This window comes from Conger conger, chromosome 1 (assembly GCF_963514075.1).
Source record: "Conger conger chromosome 1, fConCon1.1, whole genome shotgun sequence".
Taxonomy (NCBI): Eukaryota; Metazoa; Chordata; class Actinopteri; order Anguilliformes; family Congridae; genus Conger; species Conger conger.
The window spans coordinates 22,194,405-22,217,247 of record NC_083760.1 but is presented as its reverse complement, the minus strand read 5'-3'; the positions used below and the strand labels follow the sequence as shown (position 1 = coordinate 22,217,247).

Sequence of the window (22,843 nt, the reverse complement as noted above, 5' to 3'; positions counted from 1 at the left end):
CAGTTGGCACCAGCTCTCTTCCTGAACTGGTGAATATTCACTGGCTGCACATATTTCACTTGGTGTTTGCAGGGAATGTGTCATAGGTAACTGGAGAGGCACAATTAAATAATCCAATTAGTTTTGCACTGACAATTTCCAATAACAGTTATCCTGCAGTATCAGGATACATCCATACAACTTGCAACTCAAAGCAATATGAACCTTCTGGAGTACAGTGTATCTGTCATTGCTTTATAATGAGCTGTAATGCCTTTACAAATTAACTTAATGTGTGAGAGAAATTTGAGGAGAAGAGAAATGGTCTAGGACTGGTCTAGCGTAACAAAACATATTTGAGCCATATTACATTAAAATTTTAACTTTAATTCCTTTTTCTTTTTTCTTTTTTTACAGAGGTTATTTGCAAAATTATTCCACTAGTTAACTCTTCAAATTCTTGAAACTCTTAAAGAATTCATTGCAATGAATACAAATCAAAGGTATATGTCATTCATCAGGATCACTATAGAGTGACATGAAGTTAAGAGCATACTAGCTGATGTCATTTGCTTGGAGTGGGAGTGATTCTTTCAAACATCTCTTTATATGGAAAGGTCTAAGGGGTTTAAATTCAACATTCACTGGCAATGTCCTAGTAAACAATACAATACCCCAACTGCTGGCCCATAACCAACTATCCATTGAGTTGCAAAAATAAACTAAACGTTCCTACTGGATTCAATGAGCAGAAATCAGCTCACTATTCAACCTGGTATATACAATACTTTTATTTTTTTTACTAAATATATTGTTAATCACTGCCAAGGTTAAAATTATGATTAATTCTATTTTTTTCCTGTTAAATCTCTACAATTAGTAGTAGTAGTAGTAGTACTATTAGTAGTAGAAGTAATTGCAGCAGCCAGTTCAAGGGGTCTTGCAATGAATTGAGCTTTACCATTAAAATATCAATATTTCAAAAATGATTGATTCCTAATCGTCAATTAGTTTTAAAATGTTTGTATTAAGTTAAAGAATTTAAAGAAAATGGATTAGAATTAGAATGAAGTAAATAGGGGACAGTAGCAATTACACAGAGTTAGAAATTTTGTGATTTCTGTTCTAACGATGGATAAAGGGTGGGCACAGAGGAGCAGGAGATGTGATTCCTTTAAAATGGATAGGCATAGGAGAGCAAGCTACAGTGTAAAAATTCAGCTAGTTATCTGAGAGAAGTCAGGTAGGCAGCAGACATTCTCTGAGGACAAGAGGGCTTTAGTATCACTATGGCAACACTGTATGGAAACATGACGCTGTCAGTGATCTCCAGGAAGTAGCCAGCTTAGCGCAGGAAAAATGGACGATGGGCTGCAGCTTGGAGAAAGCGGCGTGAAAAAGAATGTAAGTGTAGTAACTGCAAATATTTGATATCTGATATAGCACAAATATTCCCGATGTTCAAATTGAGTAATGTGTAAATACTTTAACGAGAAAGTAATGGGAATCCCTCTGCTACTACATCTCGCTGAATTAGCTATCTAGCTAGGCTAACGTACCATGTACTGCACAATTCAATATGGTTAACGTAGTTTGTTGACGCTCGTATCCAAAAAGGATGCTGGTTACGTTGTAAGGTAGCAGTTTCGTCCGCTAGCTAGCAAAAATTTAGCTAGCTGATAAAGTTACGTAAACCGTTGTGTAAAACGACATGATAACGGTGGGACCTCAGTTGTTGTTGAAAAAGTGAAAAGCAAAAGTGGCTATACCAACTCTCTTTACATAAATAAGTACCGTTTAGGCATGTAGACTGTACCCTGGTCGTAGCGATCGCCTGCTTATACTGGGGTTGTTCCAACCATTGCTCCAAGTTGCAATACAAGGATTTCAACAAGCTGTTCATATGTGATTTTCATGTTTTGATGAATTATTAACCCCTCAAGCCATATTACATGAGAAATAGCTACACATGGCATGAATATTAAAGTCCTATGTGCTTTATTGCAAACAATTACATTACAGTTGCTAACAAAAAATGTAAACGGATGATATTACGTGAATCAATAGGCTAATTAGGTTGTTCACCACGTTTCAGTTGGTTCACAATGCAGTTTGGCTCGTTATCATTTGCTTTGTCAATTAATTCTTTATTAGTTTTAGTAACCATGTGTCCACACTGTCGCCAATTAGGAGCCTATTGATTCAGCTCCTTCTTTAATTTGATCTGATAAATAATTTTGTTACCCGTTTTATGGACCACACACTGTTCTTCATCGAATGTTTAGCTATTTCTGACATAATGAGGTTTAAGAGGGTAAGTAATCCTTATAGACATGAAAAGCACATAATTAATAAAAAAAAAATAAAAAAAAATAAAAAGAAAAAACATCTTGTTAAAGTCAGGGATTTCAACTGTGGTTGGAATGAAAACCAGCACACACAGGGGGTCCCTGGGACCGAGGTTGGTAACCACTGTTCTAGCATAAAGTCATTGAGACTGCATGTTATGTTTGCTGAGAATGTTTTTGAGGTCATTTTTGTGATCATTGGCAGACATTCAATTAGTGTTTTAGTAAATTCTTAAGTTACCCAAATGGAATATTCTGTTGCGATGAGCCATCTGATCATAGCTAGATACTGTATAAAAACTAAGTTATGGTCCAAGTGGTCACATGTTGATACATTAAAATTTCTTAAATCTTCTGGTCATTTCTATAGACGAACACATTATGCGAATGTATTTTTATTGGATTTTTTTTATTTACAAATTCATGGTCTCAGGGACAGCACACACTAATCAGCATTACTGTAATAGTGCAACCGCAGTCCCTGCTGTTCCAGTTGTGTGTACTTCAATTTGTCTGCAACAGGCAGCTAAATCTGGCAGAAGAGCTAGGCAGTCGACTGAGCAAGTCCCGTCTGATGAACCCCGACACCTAAAGAAAACATCTTCATCTAGTTCCATGGGAGAGGTAAGCTCATAAATGCTGATGTTCAGGCACAGCATTTTACACAAGTTACAAATGTTTGTCTTTAATGCATACAGTATTTATATAAAGCGTGTCTCTATCCTTGACTCATCCCTGCCGAAATCCAGGAGGAGGACACCGAGGTACAGTAGATGCAGACAGTAGTTGTAAAAGCTTGGCCGTGTCTTTGCCAACATTACAGAATAACTTTATACCATTTCTAAGAGCTTCTTTAAAAGTGTATTTTTGGTTTGTTTGTTTGGAGATAATTTGTGTCACCAAACCCAATTTGTGTCTAAAACTCCCAAGGCCTTACAGTTTAACAAGCTCAATTGGTATAAAGCTATCTTTCTATATTTGGGAGAGTGTGTGGTGATATTTGTTTGTAGATGCATGTTTGGCTTACTTCTGCTTTAATGTAACTATTTTATTTCCTTCACCACAATTGCAATTCAAAATGGGCTTATGACCGTAGTAACACATATTTAAGACCAGATTGGTTGTACACAAATGTTTTGCGTCATCCAACATTGTATATATGTATAGATATGGATGAGCACTCAAGTAGATACTGTACTTCTACCGTATGTGGTTATTGCCATTGACCTATGAACCATATATAAAGTTAGTAGCCCTATGAAGTATCTTAGCAACTGAAATTTGGGTGCACAGTGTACTTTCTATCCCCACATTTAAAAAGCTTTGGCATGAGTGCACTGTTGATGCAAGGATTTAATCCCAGAGTGCATTGCAATAAGCGTCAAGAGTTTAGCCTGTTTGATTTTGTGTAAAATCCTATCCCTATGCCAATTTGGGGAGGGGGTGTCTTGAGTTGATAACACTTAATCTTTTGGTCTTCGTCCCTCCTCACACATTCTGTGACAAGCATTAGTGAAACGCTCCGCCTAGTGGGGCGAATGTGTAAGTGCTGTAACCAAGTTCAGCGCGAAATACCTGTAAACTGAGGCAACTGGAAGAGGTTTGTTTAGCAGTTTTGACAGAGATCCATCATCATGCAGGAAGGAGCAAAGTCTAAATGTCTATACAGTACATCTAATGCATCGATGTGCACTCTTTATCTAGTTCTGTCTTTCTTTTCATGCTTGCCCTGTTCTTGCACCTGACCTCCCTGAAAAGAATTACAAACTTAATTGTTTTCTAGTCAAAATGGGATATGACTCAGACGTTTGTTTTTTTGGGGGCGGTTTTTTGGCAAAAGTCTGGCATTTGAAATATGAAAGTCTTATTTTGTCCCCAAGAGTGGCACACTAAGCAAGCCAAATTCTTGAACTTGGAATTCCAGCAATGCCTTTGCAATAATCTACCCAAATTAGGCCAACTTCCCGAGTATAAATTTGGGATTCTCGCGCCCCCTGCGACCTGCTATTCACATGAAATACAATTTTCCAAGGTGTCACGTGACTGGCCTGGTTTGTTTGCCGTCTGGATGCTTTATTAGCCCATGTTTCTTTTCTTTATCTCCCACCCAAAATAGCATGCTAATTGGCCACATTTTCAACCTTTTTCTTTTCATTGCCATTTTTAGCCCAATTTGGCCTGACATTGAACTACAGCTACTATAGCCACTGCACTAATGGGTTCCCTTTAGGTACACACGTTTGCCTTGCGGCATGTGAACATTTAAAATGCTTGATAAACCTCAAGTGAACACACATACTGAATAAAAGTGTCTATTGTGCAGCCACTGTTTGCAATGGCTACATTTTGTTCTTAATTGTTCTTTAATTCCAGAAATTGAGACATAGATTAGTGCAGCAGGTTCCTCCATTTTCTTGCCAGGAATTTGTTTTGGGTGGTGAATTTAGTAAATGTAGAAAGTAAACCTGGTTCCATGCACACTGGCTGAGCCTTATAGTCGAGGCATAACTAAGGATATCTTCAGGCTTCTGAATATTTCAGTAGTCCACGATGACCAGATTTACACTAAGTCTTGTATGCTGTGCACCTTGTAATGTGGAAAACAAATCTCCAGCTGTAGTGTTTTCTGCCTGGGTTTGGGTGGGTGGCCTACTGGTACGCAGTATAGCTCAGCTGTCCTTTCTAACCGGGAGAAAAAGTAGGAAAATATTCATTAAATATGTCAAATCTTGAATGGAAGGAAAACATCTAGTGCTTATGTTGAAATCAATAAACATTAGCTCTATATATTTCTTGAGTGACCATGAACTGAGTCTTTCCTTGGAAAAACAAACAGTCAACTTAAACCTTATATGCTGTTGGACACAGTTTGCCTTGTTGGACAGCTAGCGCTGTCACCAGAAGAATGTATGTTGAATGTGACATAGATTTCACCCGTCCCCCACATTCATATGTACCTACACACGAAAAAGCTTTTGTTTAAACAGTTTTTTTTCCAGTACGTTAACTGACATCTGAGCAATTAAGTGAATGCCCAACAGGGAAACTTGGGAAAAATGCTTCATAGATTCCTGATTTAGTTGAGAAAATATTCTGTACAATAAGAATAGCACAACATAGCAGCTGACAGTTATGCATCCTTATAAGGAGATACAATCTAGCGATGTTGGCCTCTCAAATTCATAACGTAAAAGCTACCATCTATAGGCCATCGCCATGACATCTTATTCTGATAAGCCGCTCTCCGTCCAAATTGCGCAATTAAGCGTACAAATTATAATGCATAAATAGGACTGTTTTTCCCTCGGTAGCGTTGAAAGCTCTAAATTAAACATTCTTTTAGACCAATCTCTCGGGAATTTCTCTTTGTACCCCCTTCTATCACTTTATCAATGATTTCTGTATGCCTCGGGATAAGGGACCGTGATGAGGATTTCTGACAACTCCTAGATCGATACACAATTATTACTTCTGACCCTATGCAGAGCGGCTCTGAGCCAGCTTCTTACTGCACCGCCATTAGAAGCGCCCAACACTCCATTCTTAGAGGCTTTTCCTATGGGGTAATGTCTCTTTTTACCCTCTCCTGATGAGGTCCCAGCAAAAGAGAGTGCACATAGATTTTCTCCCTAACAGACTGTAAAGGCAGGATTTACCCTAAGGAATCTCGCCGTATTGATAAGCAGCCCACTTTTGTCATTAATTCGGCCTCCCTTGTCCTTGTTGAAATCCCATTTTTCGCTAATTGCATGAAATTACTTGTCCAACTTCAATCTCCCATCTTAATACAAACACAAAATGAACACCCCCCCCCCCCCCCCCTCTTCTCTTTCTAAACGGCGACGTTCAGATTTATAAATTGGTTTGTTGAAGGAGCCGGCTGAGAAAGATTACTTCCTCTTTCATGTCGAACGGTTGAAATTCCTCCAAGACGCTGTGTCCTTTCCAGACCCAGTTTGGTAATGAGAATTGCTGTGCTTTTTAAATTCATTTACCCCCCCTCCCCTCCCGATCCCCTTCCCTTGTTTCTTCAAGTGCACTCTGGAATTCCTTCATTCATGCATTTGTCTCAGTTCCCTGGTCCGAGCACCATGATCTAAGCTCAAGTGAACCCCCTATGCTATTTTGAGAATCCGAGAATGAGTGAGAGAGGGTCATTTTTTCCCTGGAAAGCTATTTTAGGTCACGCACCCCGCCACTGGCAGGCCTCTCTGCCGTTCCCACACTCTCCGTCCGTGCGGTCGCGTCCCGCTAACAGACAACATTTCCGAGACGGACGGAGAGCTTGGGAAGACCGCTCGGGAAGGCTGCGGAAAGGCATTCCCTGTGATTGACTTGCATGAATTCACGAGCAGTCATGCATTATGAATAGCGCCGGGGTAAATTCATTAGCCCGGTGAATAAATTTGTCCAGATTCGCGGAGTATTTTATCTGAATTACCTTAAACTCATCGAGCCGTAATTTTATTTGTCGGGTCCCGCGAACCGCGTCTTCCCGCGTACGTTTGACGTCTCTGTCCGTTGATGAACTGTGGCCTCGTTCGTCAAAGGTAACGAGACCTCTTTGCCGCAGCGGGCGTGCTGCGTTTTAAGCGCGGGCGTGTGTTCTCCCCGGTCTCGGGAGATGGCGGGCTCAGATCAGCGCGAGTCAGCGCGGCCTTGTTCTGACAGCCCAGGTAAACACTTTCAGATCCGGAGACAGAGATTTGGCCCGGGCCCAAAACATCTCTGTTCTTCTCACCTCAGGGACCCCCGCCGAAGCCGCCGCGACGTCAGGGAGGATGGGCAGAGGAGACCCCCGGGCCCGGCTCCGCCAAGTCAGTGCCTCTCTCTCCGTCTTCTTCTTCCCATTCATACCAGAATGCATTCCTCCTCCTGATCCGGTAGCCCCGGTGAATACGCTTTTACAGTAGAGGAGCACCGAGTACATGGGATGTCATATTTTAATGAACGCCGTATTTACAGCAATGCTTCTGAATAAATATCAAAGTCTATTTTAAAACGGTCTATGTAAATAGTTTATGGTTTAAATCTTATTTCCCTTACTTCCTGATTATGTCACTGTGAAGTACTTTACCAGAAGCTGTGGTTAGTTTATAGAAATAGACTTCACTGTGTTTATGAAAACCCAGTGACTTCATTTGACTGATGTATTTTAGAAATAATTGTACCACATCAAAAGTAATGCTGATAGGCCATTGTGATACTGTCCTGCTATGAATCTCTGGTCTCGAGGTTAGCAGAGGTAAAGTAAGTCCTAATCCTTGATTCATTTGAGTCTAAATGCTATCCTTGAATACCCCCCTACGCACACACACACACACACACACACACACACACAAATAACAGCTAGGCCCAGATTCCTTCCTTCCACGACTCCCTGTTTGTGTGTGCCGCTGCCATGACAGCGGTCGGACCCCGGAACATTATCTCCATGTTCCGAAGGGCTGCTCCCGCCACTTTTCCCCTCCTCCGGGAAGGGACGGCGGCTGGTGCGTAAAGCGAGACGTGGGAACGCGCGGGGCTGACTCGATTGCCTTTATTTGCATGGTTTTCCGCGCCGCTAGCGCGAGCCACGAACACTGCAAACTCAATCTATCTGGCGTCAGAAGGTCGAGGTGTCTGCTCTGAGCCGGCTGCCTTCCTGGGGCGGGGGTGGGGATGTATAAGGTGTTAAGGGTTGCTCAGGCATTGATCCTCTCTGAAACAAGGTAAGTAATGGTCCCCCCTGGACACAGCAAGGACTTTTCCGCTCAATGTCACCCCTCGCGCTCAATCACTGCCGCCCTCCTCCCGCTAATCCCGGTGTAGAAATGCCGGGATTTGCCGATCTATCACTCCTAATTGACACTAAATGATCTGTCAGTTTATTGATGAACCTTTGGAGCCAGGTTGTCACAATATATTTTATCCCTAACAACTTTTTCCAGACAGTTTTACCATGTCCGTCGGCTGGCCTTACATGAGTCTTAATCAGGGGCCCGTAATGTGCGCTTAATCGCCGGCCCTCGTCGGCGGACGGGGGGCGCAGCGCGGGAAGGGCAACAGGGTGGCCCCCTCGGAGCCCGCCCGACGCACCGCCCCCTGAAACCCAGAAGCCTCCGGAGGTCAGGTGACCTACAGCAGCCAGTCTTCCATCAGGCCCTGCATAGGCTTATTCCCTGAGACAGGGGAAGGCGGTGGGGCATTGGGTCTGATGAGAAAGTGAGAGAGAGAGAGAGAGAGAGAGAGAGATAAAGCGAGAAAGAGAGAGAGAGAGAGAGAGAGAGATATGAGCAGAGGTGCCCTCACTGGGATGTATAAATAACTTAGAATATACACTCGCCGAGCACTTTATTATGATCATTTTTACTTTATTACACCTACTTATTCATGCGATTATCTAGTCAGCCAATTGTGTGGCAGCAGTGCAATGCATACAATCATGTAGATACGGGTCAGGAGTTTCAGTTAATGTTCACATCAACCATCAGAATGGGGAAAAAATGTGATCTAAGTGACTTTGACCGTGCAATGATTGTTGGTGGTAGACAGGGTGGTTTCAGAGTATCTCAGAAACTGCAGGTCGCCTGGGATTTTCACGCACACTAGCCTCTAGAGTTTGCAAAAAACAAAAAAATCCAGTATACAGCAGTTCTGCAGACAGAAACGCCTTGTTAATGACAGTAAAGCTGATAACCACACATTACAACAGTGGTATGCAGAAGAGCATCTCTGAACACAAAGCATCATAACTCTAAGTGGATAGGCTACAGCAGTAGAAGTCTAAAAAATAAGTCTACTAAATACCTAATAAAGTGCTCACTGAGTATACGTTGTATTTGTGTATGCATGTACTGTCCTTAAATCCATATATGGAGGGAACTCCGTTTGTCCTCTATATTCATCATCTTAATGCTTACATATTGTAAACTCCATTTGTCTTATTTCTCTGCAATAGTCATTTTTTGCTAAAAATACAGAGGAATCAGGCTCACCCAGGCGTCCCATGCATCTTGGAAAGCCTGGAATGTTTTTATTCAGTTTTCCAGTCATAAAGACATGGAAAATGAGGAATTTGCCAAAATGTCCTGGAAAACAATTAGTTGTCCTGGAAAATATTTTAGCTCAACATTAAAAGCTAAGGCTAACAACTTAAGGTTAAAGTCCGCAACCCCAATCTCACCCCACCCAGGGCCGCTATCACAATCCACACCTACCATCCCCTATTTTCCTCCCCATTATGAGCACAATCCACCCCCCATCTTTACAATCACAATGTACAAGTGTTGGTCACATAAAATGGGAAATGGAAAATAATGTCCTGGAAAAAGTGTGAACCTTCTTAAGCAAGGCGACATCACATCTAAAATGCGGAGGATGTTTTGGAGTGCCGGTGTCGTTCAGCGCTGGCAGAGGTTCAGGGTCCAGGGGTGGCTCGAGGTTGCCAGAGGGGCACAGTTGAAGCACGCCTGTCGCCTGCAGGGCACCACAGATGCAGCCCCTTTCTGGGGGGCACCACCCCGACTCTCAACCCCCTCCAAGCGCCCTGTACCCACAGCAGCTCTCAGCTCTAGTGCAGGTCGTAGGTGCCTTCTAGAAAGAACATGCACAGAACGTGTGAGGGATCTAGAATTCCACTGACCAGAACTTCACTGAGCATGTAGATAGCATTGAACATATAGACAGGAGTGAACATTGTCAGAAGAAATTGTGAAATGTTTTTTTTTTTTTTTAAAGGAAGATGATTTTTTAAAGGTATTATTATTTTTTATTTTATTTTATTGCAGACCAGTAATTGCGTCAATAATACACAAACATATATACACAAAGCTCATATTTTTTTCAAATATTGTTTTTATAAAACAGGCTTTTTGAAGAAAACAAAACAAAGAATGAACATTTTTTAATCTATTTTTTCACATGTGACTGTTAAGGATGAATAATTGAATATTGATACAATTAATAAGTAAATGTAATCTCTAAATCTCTAAATGATTAAGAACAGAATGTGTCCAAAATATAAATGTGTAGATTTTTTATCTTTTAGCCACTGTAATTTTAAGTCTCAGTGGACCTTACACTTACATATACAGCCAGCAGAATGTATAGCATAGTTAATATATTCTGGCTTAATTAAGAATGATTAATTAAGCATGTATAATTCATTTTGTTTGGAGAACATATTCCCTGCTCGTTTCTGATCGCTTACATGTAAAAGCACATGGACATTTTAGCTATGTCCAGTAGGGGGCACTCTTCAATAAGCAGTTGCAACACCACGACAAAGTACCATAAAATAAATGCCTCGGAAAATGAGCAGTGTCTGCACAACACCCTTTGTAAAGTGATAATGAATAAGGTTCTGTTTACTAGATTGAAACGCTAGTAGATCTTATAGTTTCAATTATTTTCATTTTGACAGTGATGCCTACCACTACTAGTCTACCACTACCATGTCAAGGAATGTAATCATACACCAACTGCCATTTTTATTAATCATTTAAAAAAACGTTGTTTTTTTTTCTTCTGATGTTGTAATCAACCTGCAGTGCTATGAGGTGAGAAAAGGAATGCCTAAAATGTTTGGTTAAACCCACCGATGTCGTGCAGCAGCGTTATATTTTTAAACATTGACATGCATCCCGCTTCGTTAATGGATTTAGAATATTTCGGGAACGGTTTGTTTCTCCCACTGATGACGGTGTGCTAAAAATAAAGGTGTAATGGCCAAGCTGGGCCATGCTAATGCCATGGGTCTGAAAATAGAAGACTTCTCCTACAGGGAAGCCGGCCTGGGAGTTGGCAGGAGGGGAAGTTTGAGTTCAGGCCTTCACCCTCGAACAGTGTGATGCCCTGTAGAAAACCAGGCGCTGATATACAGAGATATGCAAAACCTGCATAAACACATTGTGAATACACACGGGGAGCGACTTAAATGTGTTTGTTAATATTCTCATAATAATAAAAAATTAAATTATTTCTGTTTAGTATTTTATTATTTAAAGGTTTTTTGTTTTAGACAAAATTTCTGACATGATTTTTTTCAAAATTTAAATATGAAAAATTCTAATTTAAAATATGTATAAATATTTCATTTTTTATTTCAATATTTAAATGTTTCCATTTTAGTTTTTCATGTCATTATTTATTCCCTTTGCCATATATGACAAATTCAGTAAATTTGAGAAAGTACATTGGGAAAGAATTGGAATCTGGAAATAATTCACACTAAATCACAGAAGTAGGGAGTCTAATGAATAGAACCGCGTTTAATGCATAGTATCCTAAACGTAAGGCATTGTGTTCAGTGACGGGCTGTGTGTTCAGTAACGGGCAGTGTATTCAGTAATGTCTGTGGCGAAGGCGCGCGTTACGGCCGATCGGCGGAGAGAACATGAGAGATGTGGCGTGACCCTCTGCGGTTCTGTTTCCTGTCCCGGAACAGTGATGCTTCATAAAGAGCGGTCTGCAGCTGTCTCTCCTGCGCCCAGCCGAAGTGCTGCTTCAGCAGCGCGCCCGACACCAGTAGTATTTCTGCTGTTTACACATTGCGGCCCTTCAGGGACTCTGAAGAGTTGGCACCGGGGGCAGGCAGGTTGTGGGGGGGTGGGGGGATGGGGGGGGGGGAGGCCATGCGATTCTAACAGCCGCCCTTCCCTCCTTCTCGCCAGGTCTGGACGAAGAAGATCTGTGGAGGAGCTGGAGGAGTAAGTAAAAAATGTATTTATTTCTTTATTCATTTTATTTCCCCCGGCCTCCCAGTTCTCCCCTCCTCGGGCTGCTCCTGATTACCTAAATACGGTCAAATGAAGTGTAGTACGGGTCAAAATCAAATCGGCGCGACTTAAACACTGGTCCGTAGCCATCATTCGTGGAGTAATACGGGAAAGAAAAAATAAATAAACAAAGGGAAATTGCCATAAAAATTGTCCTTGGTCGCAATTAATCCCCGTCTACCAAGAGCAATCACTCAGCCTGATGAGGAGCGTGTCGCAGCAGAGTTGTCATCACCTCTGTCGATGCCGGAGCGAGGCGTCCTCAGCCCGCGTCTCCGCGGTGGGAGTGAGGCTCGGAGGGGCAAGGCTCGGAGGGGCCCGCCGCGCGGTTCGCTCATCAGCACCGCACGCCTGCGAGGCTGGGTCACGGGCCACCAGGCCTCTGTGAAACACAGGCGGCCTGAAGATGGCCGTTCAGGCCACTGGTCCTCCACTGCTTGGGGACTGCTCTTCCCAGCGCTGTGTCCCAAGCTGCTCTTTTTGGGCGAGTGTTGAGTAGTTATTATCCCGTGGAAGAGTAGGGATTTTGGAATGTTTTCTAAATTCTCATACTGCATTGCTTTAAAAGGATATTTCACTTGGTGCAAGTCAAGTCAATTTTTGGACGCCATTTTATGCTCATAGAGTGACTACAAGCGACATGAGCTGTCACTGCCAACCTTTAACGGTGTCACCGTATCTCCCATTTGTCCAGCTCCCAATCCACTCCCATTTATTTTTGGAACCTCATCGGTATTAATAGTTTTAATGTACACAAAGTTTTCATGTATACAACTATGGAGCACAATAGATTGATCAAAGATTACTAATGTCAAATGGTCTGTGTCTTTAATATCTGATGCATGTTTGTCATTTATTGCCTTGAAAATTTTTTTATTTTTATTTTAACTAAGTGATGATGCGTTATTGAGCACAATAACGCTTGGGCATGTGCATTAAAATCAAACTATGGCTTGCTGTATTTCTATGCCAATCTGAAAATAGTTATTCTATTTATACTGTAGATAAGCTAAACCTGAACAGCCTATGAGCTGAAATATCAGGTTAGCAAGGTCTCAGAAATTAATAGGTGTGAATTGGGAGCCGGACAAATGGGAAAGACAGAATTGCCGTTAACGGCAGGCAGGGGCAACTGATGTTGCAAGCATTCACTCTATACAAATACAATGGGGTACGCTACACAAAATACCACAGCAGCCATGTTGAAAAAAAACCAGCTCAAGCTAGGATTTGAAACAACTGGTAACTGAACGACCAGTCCAGACCAGCTCCATACTCAACATGGTTTGACCAGCTCAACCTATGTTTTGAAACAGCTGGTAGCTGGTACTTTCAAGCTGGCCATAGCTGGATTTTACACCAGGGAATATATCCCTTTAAATTAACAGTACTGATTGTTACATCATCATTAGAATGTTCAGTTAAGAGCACAAGGGCCCGCATAGTCCCAGCTTTAGGGTGTTAGTGTGGAGGGCCAGAGGCTTTCTCAAGGGCCCTGTGGTTGTCGGGGCCCCACGATGGCGGAACCCAAAACTCCGGGGCCCCGTCGACCCCATCTGCGGCTTCGCTCGGCCTGGGAAAGCGGACCTGGCAGCCGCGTCCCCACCCGAGCCCGGCTCCCAGCGATGACCTAACCACAATGCGGGCCCGGAGCGCTTTAATAATTCATCCTCTTGCACTTCCTGTTTCCGCAGCAGACGCCTGCGACCGCAAACCCCCCAGGGCTCCGATGATGAAGGAGGTGAGCGCCGGCCCTGGAACTCCATCCCGCGCCGCCACGTCCCCGAGTAAACCTGGGCACCTGAAGCAGCCGAGACCCACTGGCTCACGCTCATCTAAGCACACATCATGAGGGGAGAGGAAGCTTATGAAACCCCATCCCCTCTATTCATCATCTGCTCTAAATAGTCCGGAGAAGATGGCAATTACCTCATAGTTTTATCACGTCTCCTCAGCCGCATTTATTCATAGCATTAGCGTGTGATCCTCTGTAGGAGTCTCATGTGTTCAGACCACCTCTAGTGAGTAATGGAAATAAACAGAGGGGATTATGGGTAGGAAGAGACCTTGCGGATGGGAGTGAAGGGTAAATGAGTTCACATGGTTCCATTTGCGCCGGCGTGCTTGCCGTGTGGTCTATCCATATTGCAGGCCACGCCTCAGCCTCGCAGACACATAAAGGACATGTTTGGTAATAATTGCTCAGCGACTGAGAATCCAGTTAATTCTCTTCACCAGCTTTAATACTGCAGGGCTTAAGCTTCTTCCCATTGTGCCAACCGTCCCCCCCCCCCCCCCCACGCGTTATTCCGTGGGCCGCAGCCATGGAGCGGGGATCCGCTGGGAGCGCCGCCGCTCTGACTCCTGCACCTCGGGGCTCAGCGCTCCGCATCACAAACAACGCCGGGATCGGGGAAATTTCAACAAAGCGCAGCCGGGGATAATTGTTCCATTTTTCGTCTCAAACCGGCTGGGGAAATAAGGTTGAGATTGCTTGAGCACTCCTCTTAAAGAATGCGCCCGTCGCGCTAACCTCCTGTTTGCACACTCCGCTTGGCCCATGTTTATTAAGACATTATATACATATCAATGGCAATCTGTGTTTGTATTACGGAAGACCGTTTTTTACGGAGGGACCAGCCCAGGGAATGAATATTCAGCAGAGCTACTTTTTCCAGAAGTTACCACGTACTTGTGGAATAAACCCCGAGACTGAGGTTTTAAGACCGCCTTTAATGTGAAACTCTGATTGAACTGCTGCGATTTTAATTAGGAAAACCAGTTATTAGTTTGAATAAAATATTTATTGAGCTTAGCAAATATAGCCACTTTATTCATAAAGGTTATTTATTTATTTTACACATCGTAACTGCTAGTTAAAACGATGCGTTATGAATAGTACCTTCGCTATTAATTCAGTTTGATAGATCTCATACGCATGACAACCCAGACAGAATCACTCAGGCACACACAGACTGTAAGGGGCTGTTCAGTGGAGACCAGAGTTTGGGTCCCCCCCCCCCCCGTAGAAGCAGCCGGAAAGACGATTACAGTAGGCACGTCGCCCGGGCACGCCTGATTCAACGCCAGAGGCAAAGGCCTTTGAAAATTGTGGTGGTCGAGGGTCGGCGAGATAGCCACACTGATCTTGATTATGTTCTGTCCCCACGGGTCCCCCGGGACGGCTGGCTGAAACCAGAGAGAGCGGAGAACTGCCCCCCCCCTCACCCACCACACCGCTCGGCCCATCGTCTGCCAATCACATGTTAAAAGACATCCATCACAGAAAGTCTGCCTTTTCTTTCCCTTTCTCCGCGCCGTTTCCCGTCTTAGCCTGCGTGGAAAAAAAAGTCTCGACACGCCGCAGCGGTCACCTCAAGGCCTCGAGCGCGGTTTGGCCGAGCGTAAACGGCGTGGGAAGCGCGGGGAAACGCGCTATCGCCCCGTCTCTCCGCGCGCCCTCCGCCTCAGCCGCTCAGGTTTTTACGCAGAGGTTAGGCGGTCGTTTTACCGACGGCCCTCCTACCATCCTCAGCGGCTCGGCGGCGTTTAAAGTCGTCCCCGGGTTCGCTGACACGCACACGCCTGGCGGGAGAAAGCCTACATTCCCAGCAAATTATCCCCTTTGATATTTACATGCTTCGCTGGGGAAACTGGCCACTGCCGCATAATGAGAATACGCCGGTCCCGGTCACCATTAGACAAAGCAACCTTGACAGGCATCCAAGACTAAAAAAAAAAAGAAAAAAGGAAATGAGACGTGCAACACCATCAGTGCCAGGACCGGACTACTGGGAGGTGGCAGCTCTTTTTGATGAAGTTGCCGTTTCCCTCTGGAAAAAAAAATGGGGCTTGTTTGTAGTTGATATTAATCCCCTCCTGACCTCACATTATAGGATGAATTCCCATCTTATTTAAAAATGTTTTTTTTTTTTGTGTTTTAAATAATGGACTTTTGCATATAGGGCACTCGCCATAGGAGCAGTTCACATTGAAGCGCTATAGATTTGTTGAAGGTGCATTATTGGCCAAGTCAGTAATGTCACACCTCGCAGTCGTTTGTCTGCAGAAAGGGGGAAAAACAGCCCGGGAAGGTATTTGCGGAGAGCTGGACGCTAGGGCTTTTTGATGTCATTGTGCTAAGACCATTAAATTTGATTGGGGGTCCGGAGGGGATGGATTCTGCTGAACGCTGTGCTTTGTAAATGAGAGGACAAAGTGTCACCCGGGCCTCATGAATATGAAATACCAGCGGCCGCATTTATTTGGATATCAGAAACACAGATGAATCTTGTCAGCAGCTAAACAAGTGTGGCGTCTTTAATTTTGCTTAATTAAAAAAAGGAGAGAGAGGGACAGGAATAAGTTGTCAATTTTCGGAGATGGCTGCTAATTATCAACATTAGATTGACAGCGTCCCCTGTGTTCTTTTTTTTGGGGGGGGATGCAATTAATGCATGGCTGTGTTAAAACAACGCCTTTCTACGGAAGCGCGAACGATTCTGATTATTAGACATGGGGAACCGCCTTTCAGCAGTAAACCACCAGGTATCTAGTTTATTGAGTGTTGTTTCGTCGTGACAACCGACTGCTCGCGCCGTAATGAGCGTGACACCTCGGGGCGACAGCAGCTGAACAAACTGTTCTCTGCCGACCGTGTATTTTTAGAAAGGGTCCGGAGTTAGAACCCGAGACGCTGGTTTTCTCATCGGAAACCTGATCCGCGTCCCTGGGTTCCTCTATCGACTTTTCCCCGCCGGGTACACCTTTGCGGCAGGAGGCTAGAGTTACAGCCGCTCCCGCTGCTTCTCTTTGTTTTCCCATAAGTGTCTGCCCAGGGGAGTCGGGTTCCAGGGAATGTTAAGGAAAGGGAGCAGCGCTTTAGAGCTGGCGCGTGCGGACAATAACGCGTCCAGAAAAAAAAAAAAAAAAAAAACAAGAAAGAAGTTCCCTCCCGTCTCTGTCCTTTTCAACAACGGCGAGATTAAAGGCAGCTTGCGCGCAGTCAGGTGGGGTGTCTGTTCTGGGCAGGGACTCGCGTCCCCCAAGAGTTTGGACGGGTTACAGCAAGGCTCGCTGCTCGCCCCCTCTTTCAGAGTCTAGACAGGAAGCGGACCGGTGCCAAACCGGGGATTTCAACCTCACACCCTGGAGATGCATAACACAGACCTCGGCCCGCCAGCCCAGCCCCCTCGTTTATCCGTTCATTTATTTATTTCACCTATCTCTCCTCGTCTCACAGAATTTAAAACCTTATTTTCGAAATACCATTCCCTTAGTGTCAACGTACAACATTTTGCTGTCATGTGCTCGGATTTGTACAAGAGAGCGCTTTCTCACTTTGAGAAATATTTAGGTTTTTTTTTTCTCCCCCACTCTCTTTCTTTTCTCCCATCTCTCTCTCTCCCTCTCCCTTTCTCTCTCTCTCTCTCTCTCTCTCCCTCCCTCCCTCTCTCTCTCTCGCTCAAAAGTCCATACGAAATGTGCTGGGGAAAGTTTGCCCTGTCCTTCTTGGGAGCGTGGCCATCCTCTGTCCTGTTGCGTTTTGCCAATTAAAGCGGGTTCCTACTGTTTGAGCAGCGGGCTGGCGGCTCCTGGCACCGCCGCCCCTGCCAGGCCACGCCGTGACTTCCGACCCCACACAGATGGGCCCGCGCGCGAATACTCTTGCACATGGCTGGACGCCGCCCCGGCCGGAGTGGCAGAGTGGACACGGAGGTCGGAGCCGCGGCCGCCGCGGGTCCTGGGGGTGGGCGGCGCTGACAGGGCCCAAATGCCGGGGTAGCGGGGGGTGCTTTCCGGGGAGCCCCTGGCCCGCGCCCCGCTCACAGCGGGAAGAGCTGCCGCGCCAGCCTCCTGAATATTCATGGCCGCCTGGCTAATGTGACAGGGCAGCTCCGAGGAGGATGCGGGAGAGAGAGAGAGGGAATCGGATGCTAATTCACACGCAAAAAAAAATACACATCAAAAAAGACTGACCGCATCTCTCAGACCGCTTACTTGTGTAGGGAGTTTGCTTTATTTCCCGAAAATGCCCTTTGTGCGTGTGGTAAAGCGTCTGAATTCGTAATTTTACGTTTTAATTTGGGTATTGTTTTTCGGTTGTCAGTGCGTTCGTTTGGTAGGGCTTGCTGAATCAGTTGTTGACTTGATGCAATGCATTCTGGCCCTGTCTTGTTCTGGAGCCCTAATGTTCAGTGTGGGGGATCTGATCCGCCACGTTGGTCCTGTTTCAGATATCCCAGTCATCCCAGACTTGGACGAGGTGCAGGAGGAGGACCTCTCCATGCAGGTCGCCGCCCCTCCCAGGTGAGCATTAGCACAAACCCTGCGTGTGTATACCTGTACACATGCTATACTGTAGTCATACAGATGGTATGCTGTGGTCGTACGGATGCTATAGTCATACGCTCGCCATAGCCACACACACACTATAGTCATGCCCATGCTATATTCATGGGCTGGCTAAAGTCACACACTCACTATAGTCAAGCTCACTATAGTCATATACGCTATAGTCATACATCCGCTACTGTCATGTGCACACTCTAGTCATACAGATGCTGTAGTCATACATACACTATTGTCATGCACACACTATAATCATACCCATTCTATAGTCATATGAATGCTATATTCATGTGCTGTCTGTAGTGACACACTCACTATAGTCACATGCACACTATAGTCATATAGGCTATAGTCATACGGACGCTGCAGTCATATGTTTGCTATAGTCAAATGGGCGCTATAGTCATACGCTCGCCATAGCCACACTCTCACTATGGTCATACGCATACTATAGTAATGGACGCTATAGTCATACGGATGCTGTAGTCATACGGACGCTATAGTCATACACTCGCTACAGTCAAGCTCACTATAGTCATATGCACACTATAGTCATACGGACGCAATAGTTGCATGCTCACTATAGTCACATGCTCGCTAGTCATGCTGACCGTAGTCATGCGCACACTATAGTCATACAGATGCTCCAGTCTTACATGTGTTATTGTCATGCGCATACGTGATAGCCATACCCAGGCTATAGTCATATAAATGCTGTAGTCATATGGACGTTATAGTCATACGGGCGCTATAGTCATACGGGTGCTATAGTCATACACTCGCAATAGCCAAACGCTACAGTCAAGCTCACTATAGTCATACGCACACCAGTCATGGATGTTTAAGCCATATGGACACTATAGACATGCACTCCCTATAGTCACACACTTACTATAACCCACGCTATAATCATGTGCACGCTAGTCATACAGACAAAATAGCTACACTATAGTTAGCGATAGTCCTACGTTCACTAGTCATTCCCACTATAGCCATGCACGCATTGTAGTCATACAGACGCTATAGTAATACAGAGGATGTAGTCATATGCACGCTATAGTCTTACACCCACTCAAAAGCACCATACTTCTGAGAACATGGGATTACTGCCCTTGTCACACTGCAAGCTGAACCAAGCTCCCTCCACCACAAGCAACTCAGATACCCCAACTGACTGGTTTTGTCCTGTGATGTGATCAGAGGAGAGCTCTGGATATGCAGCTTGAGCCTGGTCTTCTCACAAGGCCTAAAATATTTGGTACACAAACCATATGAAACTCAATTATTTGCTTTCGAGATACAATGACCAAATTATTTCCCAAAGGTGGAATGGTCACAAACAACGTCTGTGGAAATGGACCCCGTTTTCTCACCAAGGCACCCGTCTCCCTTAACCCCGTGGCTGACCTTGCCCGGGGTGGAGGGGAACTGCGTCAGTGACTTTGAGCGTTACCTTGCACCCCCCCTCCACCTCCACGCTAAGCATCTTGGTGGATTGGAACGTTATGCAGAAATAACAGAACCGAAATGATTTATCCTCCCCCCCGCACCCGGGCCCGTTCAGACGGGGAGCCTCGTGATTTACGGGGCAGGGGGAGACGTACCGACACGTGTCCGCTATGTGGCGAGGCTGTGACAGCGGCGGAGGTTATTAGGCGGGGGCCCCGTCTCCGTGTGAGATAATATCCACATTGAACTCATTGCAGGGGCAATGTAGCGTGTAATGCGCAGTAAGTAGGACTGGCATGCACTGCTAGGCCCCGGCCACTTTGCAGGCCTTCTAATTCCAAATACAGATAAGCAGCTGGGTTTCAATTTGAGGCGTTTACTACTTGGCGCCCATCTCCGCACCTTCTTGTTCTTTAATGAAGTCTGTGTTCCCAGTGCTCATTAACCCAAACTTGAGGAGGGCCATTTTTCACAGAGGACGATTCCGGAGGCTGCAAAACGTAAAATCGTTATTGTTATGATTGCCATCATTATTGGCATTCTTATTAATATTATTACTTGTCATTGTCCTTATTACAGCTTGCGGTGACGGGAATCCTTGTGACATTCGCATTAGCAGCTGTCATTGGCCAAGGAGCCGACTAAGACAGGCGGGGAAGCGGCGTCTCTTGACTGCCTGTAAACAAACAGGGTTTTTTTTTATATTACCCCTGCAGAGAAAAGCTCTCACGTGGATTATGTGTCGTGTCGTTTGTCTAATTCTCCACAAAAAATGCATTCCCAGCATCCAGGTGAACCGAGTGATGACCTACAGAGACCTGGACAATGACCTGATGAAGTACTCGGCCTTCCAGACACTGGTGAGCTAGCCCCGAGGAGCGCTCCGCTATGCCGCTAGCTCAACGTCTGCCTGACATACACCTGTGTTAGAGCTGCACGTCACCGCTACACGTTACGTGCCATGGCTAAAAGGCCGCATGTCTAAATGGCCCAGGAGATTGAATCGTTTCAGGCTAGGCCTCCATTCCGGTTGGCATCGGCTACAGTCCATAAAATCATATTTACTGTAGTGCCTTCTGCCGGGGATCGGCGTGTGGTACATGTCATCACTTTTCAGGGACCTGCATGACCGCTGCTGTGATCACTTGAAGCAGCGGCAGTGTACGCTGCACGCATGCAAATTTATCTGCAACATTTTCCTGCCACCTTTTGGTCAGAGAATAAAATGATGCTGCTTCGAAAGGATTCATGCCGGCCCTTTTTCTTCTGGTCATAGTATGCATAGTCTATTCTTCTGGGCATAGTATATGTAGGACATAGGATGTAGTATGAATAGAACCACTTTAAATTGTGGGCAATGTGTCCAGGCGAGACATTAAACGTGCCTTTTGCTACATACTACATTAATTCTTACTTAAAAAAATATTCTATCATCTCGTAAGGTATGGGGGAAAATACTAACATTAGAATGATAGGTAATTGCTCATTATTAAAATATGATTTGCTTATATTTTTACAGTGCAATACAAAATGTTCGGCACCAAGGAAAGCACTCGTACCCTTTTACTAAGATACAAGGAACCAGAATGAACCACATGCATATTTATATGCCAAAATATCCATATTTTCTTTTGTCAACAATGAGAGTTAAATCAGTATTTGTAAAATACAAGCTTGTACAAGCTTAATTAAATTTGTTTAGCTATGCAACATTGATTAAAAGATTGAGACACAACGTCTATCCTTTTATAGATAATGTTCTTGTTACACCAGATTTTAGTTTTCTGCTGCTCAGAGCATTCAACTATTACTGTATGTCTAGTATGTATGAAAAGGTAATGGCAAATGAGAATTTGGTTCATATAAGCTTTAGCCTGTTAGATAGAAGGTGTGTTGGTCCATTTGAAAAATCTTCATTTGACCAAGCGGTTATGGATCTGGTAGGTGCTTTCAGATGTTTATAAGGAACCTGAATGGAGTGTGAGCCAGCGGCCTTATCATCATGACTGAGGGCGTGCGTGCATTTTGAGCGCTTTCTGAACGATGATCGTTTTTCGCAGGACGGCGAGATCGACTTGAAGCTCCTCACTAAGGTTTTGGCGCCAGAGCACGAAGTCAGGGAGGTGAGCGCAGTCCCGTGGGTCTCCTTAAATATAGACGCTGCACTGTGCTCCAAGGTGTGTCCGGCTGTTTCTGGAGCGCCGGGGAGGGTCAGCGGCCAGTCTCTCCGGTAATTAAGATTTATGAAGTGTGGATTAACAGGCACTCTCCCACCATCCAGGAGGACGTGGGCTGGGACTGGGGTCATCTGTTCACCGAGGTGTCCTCGGAGCTGTTGACGGAATGGGATCAAGGAGAGAAGGAGGACCCGCAGCCTCTGCCTGTGCTGTGAGGACCCGCGTCACCCAAGACGGGTGTCCTCCGCGTGCCTGTTTGGAGCCAACAGGGATTCACTACCTGCTGTTCGTGTCTCTGGATTCATGTGCCCATGTTTATATTGAGAATTGCAACACCTGCAAAGTGTATATTAATGGTATGACCGCGTGTAATAGTGTAATATACATGTTTTTTGTAATATACATGTTTTTTGTAATAAAGCGGAAGAAAATGACCTTAAACAGTTGCGTTAGACTTTACATGTTTTTTATCTGATGCAGAGGTACCCGAGTACACAAGGTTCGTCAGACAACCAGATGCCCCAAGTGTTCAACACAGTGTTGATTTATTACCTGAATTGAACTGATGAAGTCGCAAAGCGCTTTTTGACCACAGCCTGCTGTTTCAAAGCCGCTGATAACTGAAAGGATTTCAAGGTTAATAATCAGCTAAGCTGAAATCCAGTTAATTGTGGCGCAATTAAGTCTGCACATCAAAGCACAACCTTATTATTATTGACTGTGCCATTGACTTTATCTTTCTGTGTTTCACTGAAGCCCCCCTTTGTGCAGAATTATCTCA

At 44.6% G+C, this 22,843-nt stretch overlaps 1 protein-coding gene across 1 annotated transcript; it reads left to right on the top strand.

Moving 5' to 3' along the window:
* The first annotated feature begins 1,305 nt into the window (after positions 1–1,305).
* On the top strand, positions 1,306–22,456 carry LOC133142379 (intraflagellar transport protein 43 homolog A). The gene is made up of 9 exons (XM_061263564.1): positions 1,306–1,383; positions 2,850–2,951; positions 7,074–7,144; positions 11,981–12,016; positions 13,780–13,826; positions 18,322–18,394; positions 20,670–20,745; positions 21,946–22,008; positions 22,167–22,456. Exons 1-9 carry the CDS (start codon positions 1,339–1,341, stop codon positions 22,275–22,277), a joined length of 624 nt encoding a protein of 207 aa, XP_061119548.1. The 5' UTR covers positions 1,306–1,338; the 3' UTR covers positions 22,278–22,456.
* The last annotated feature ends 387 nt before the right edge of the window (positions 22,457–22,843 follow it).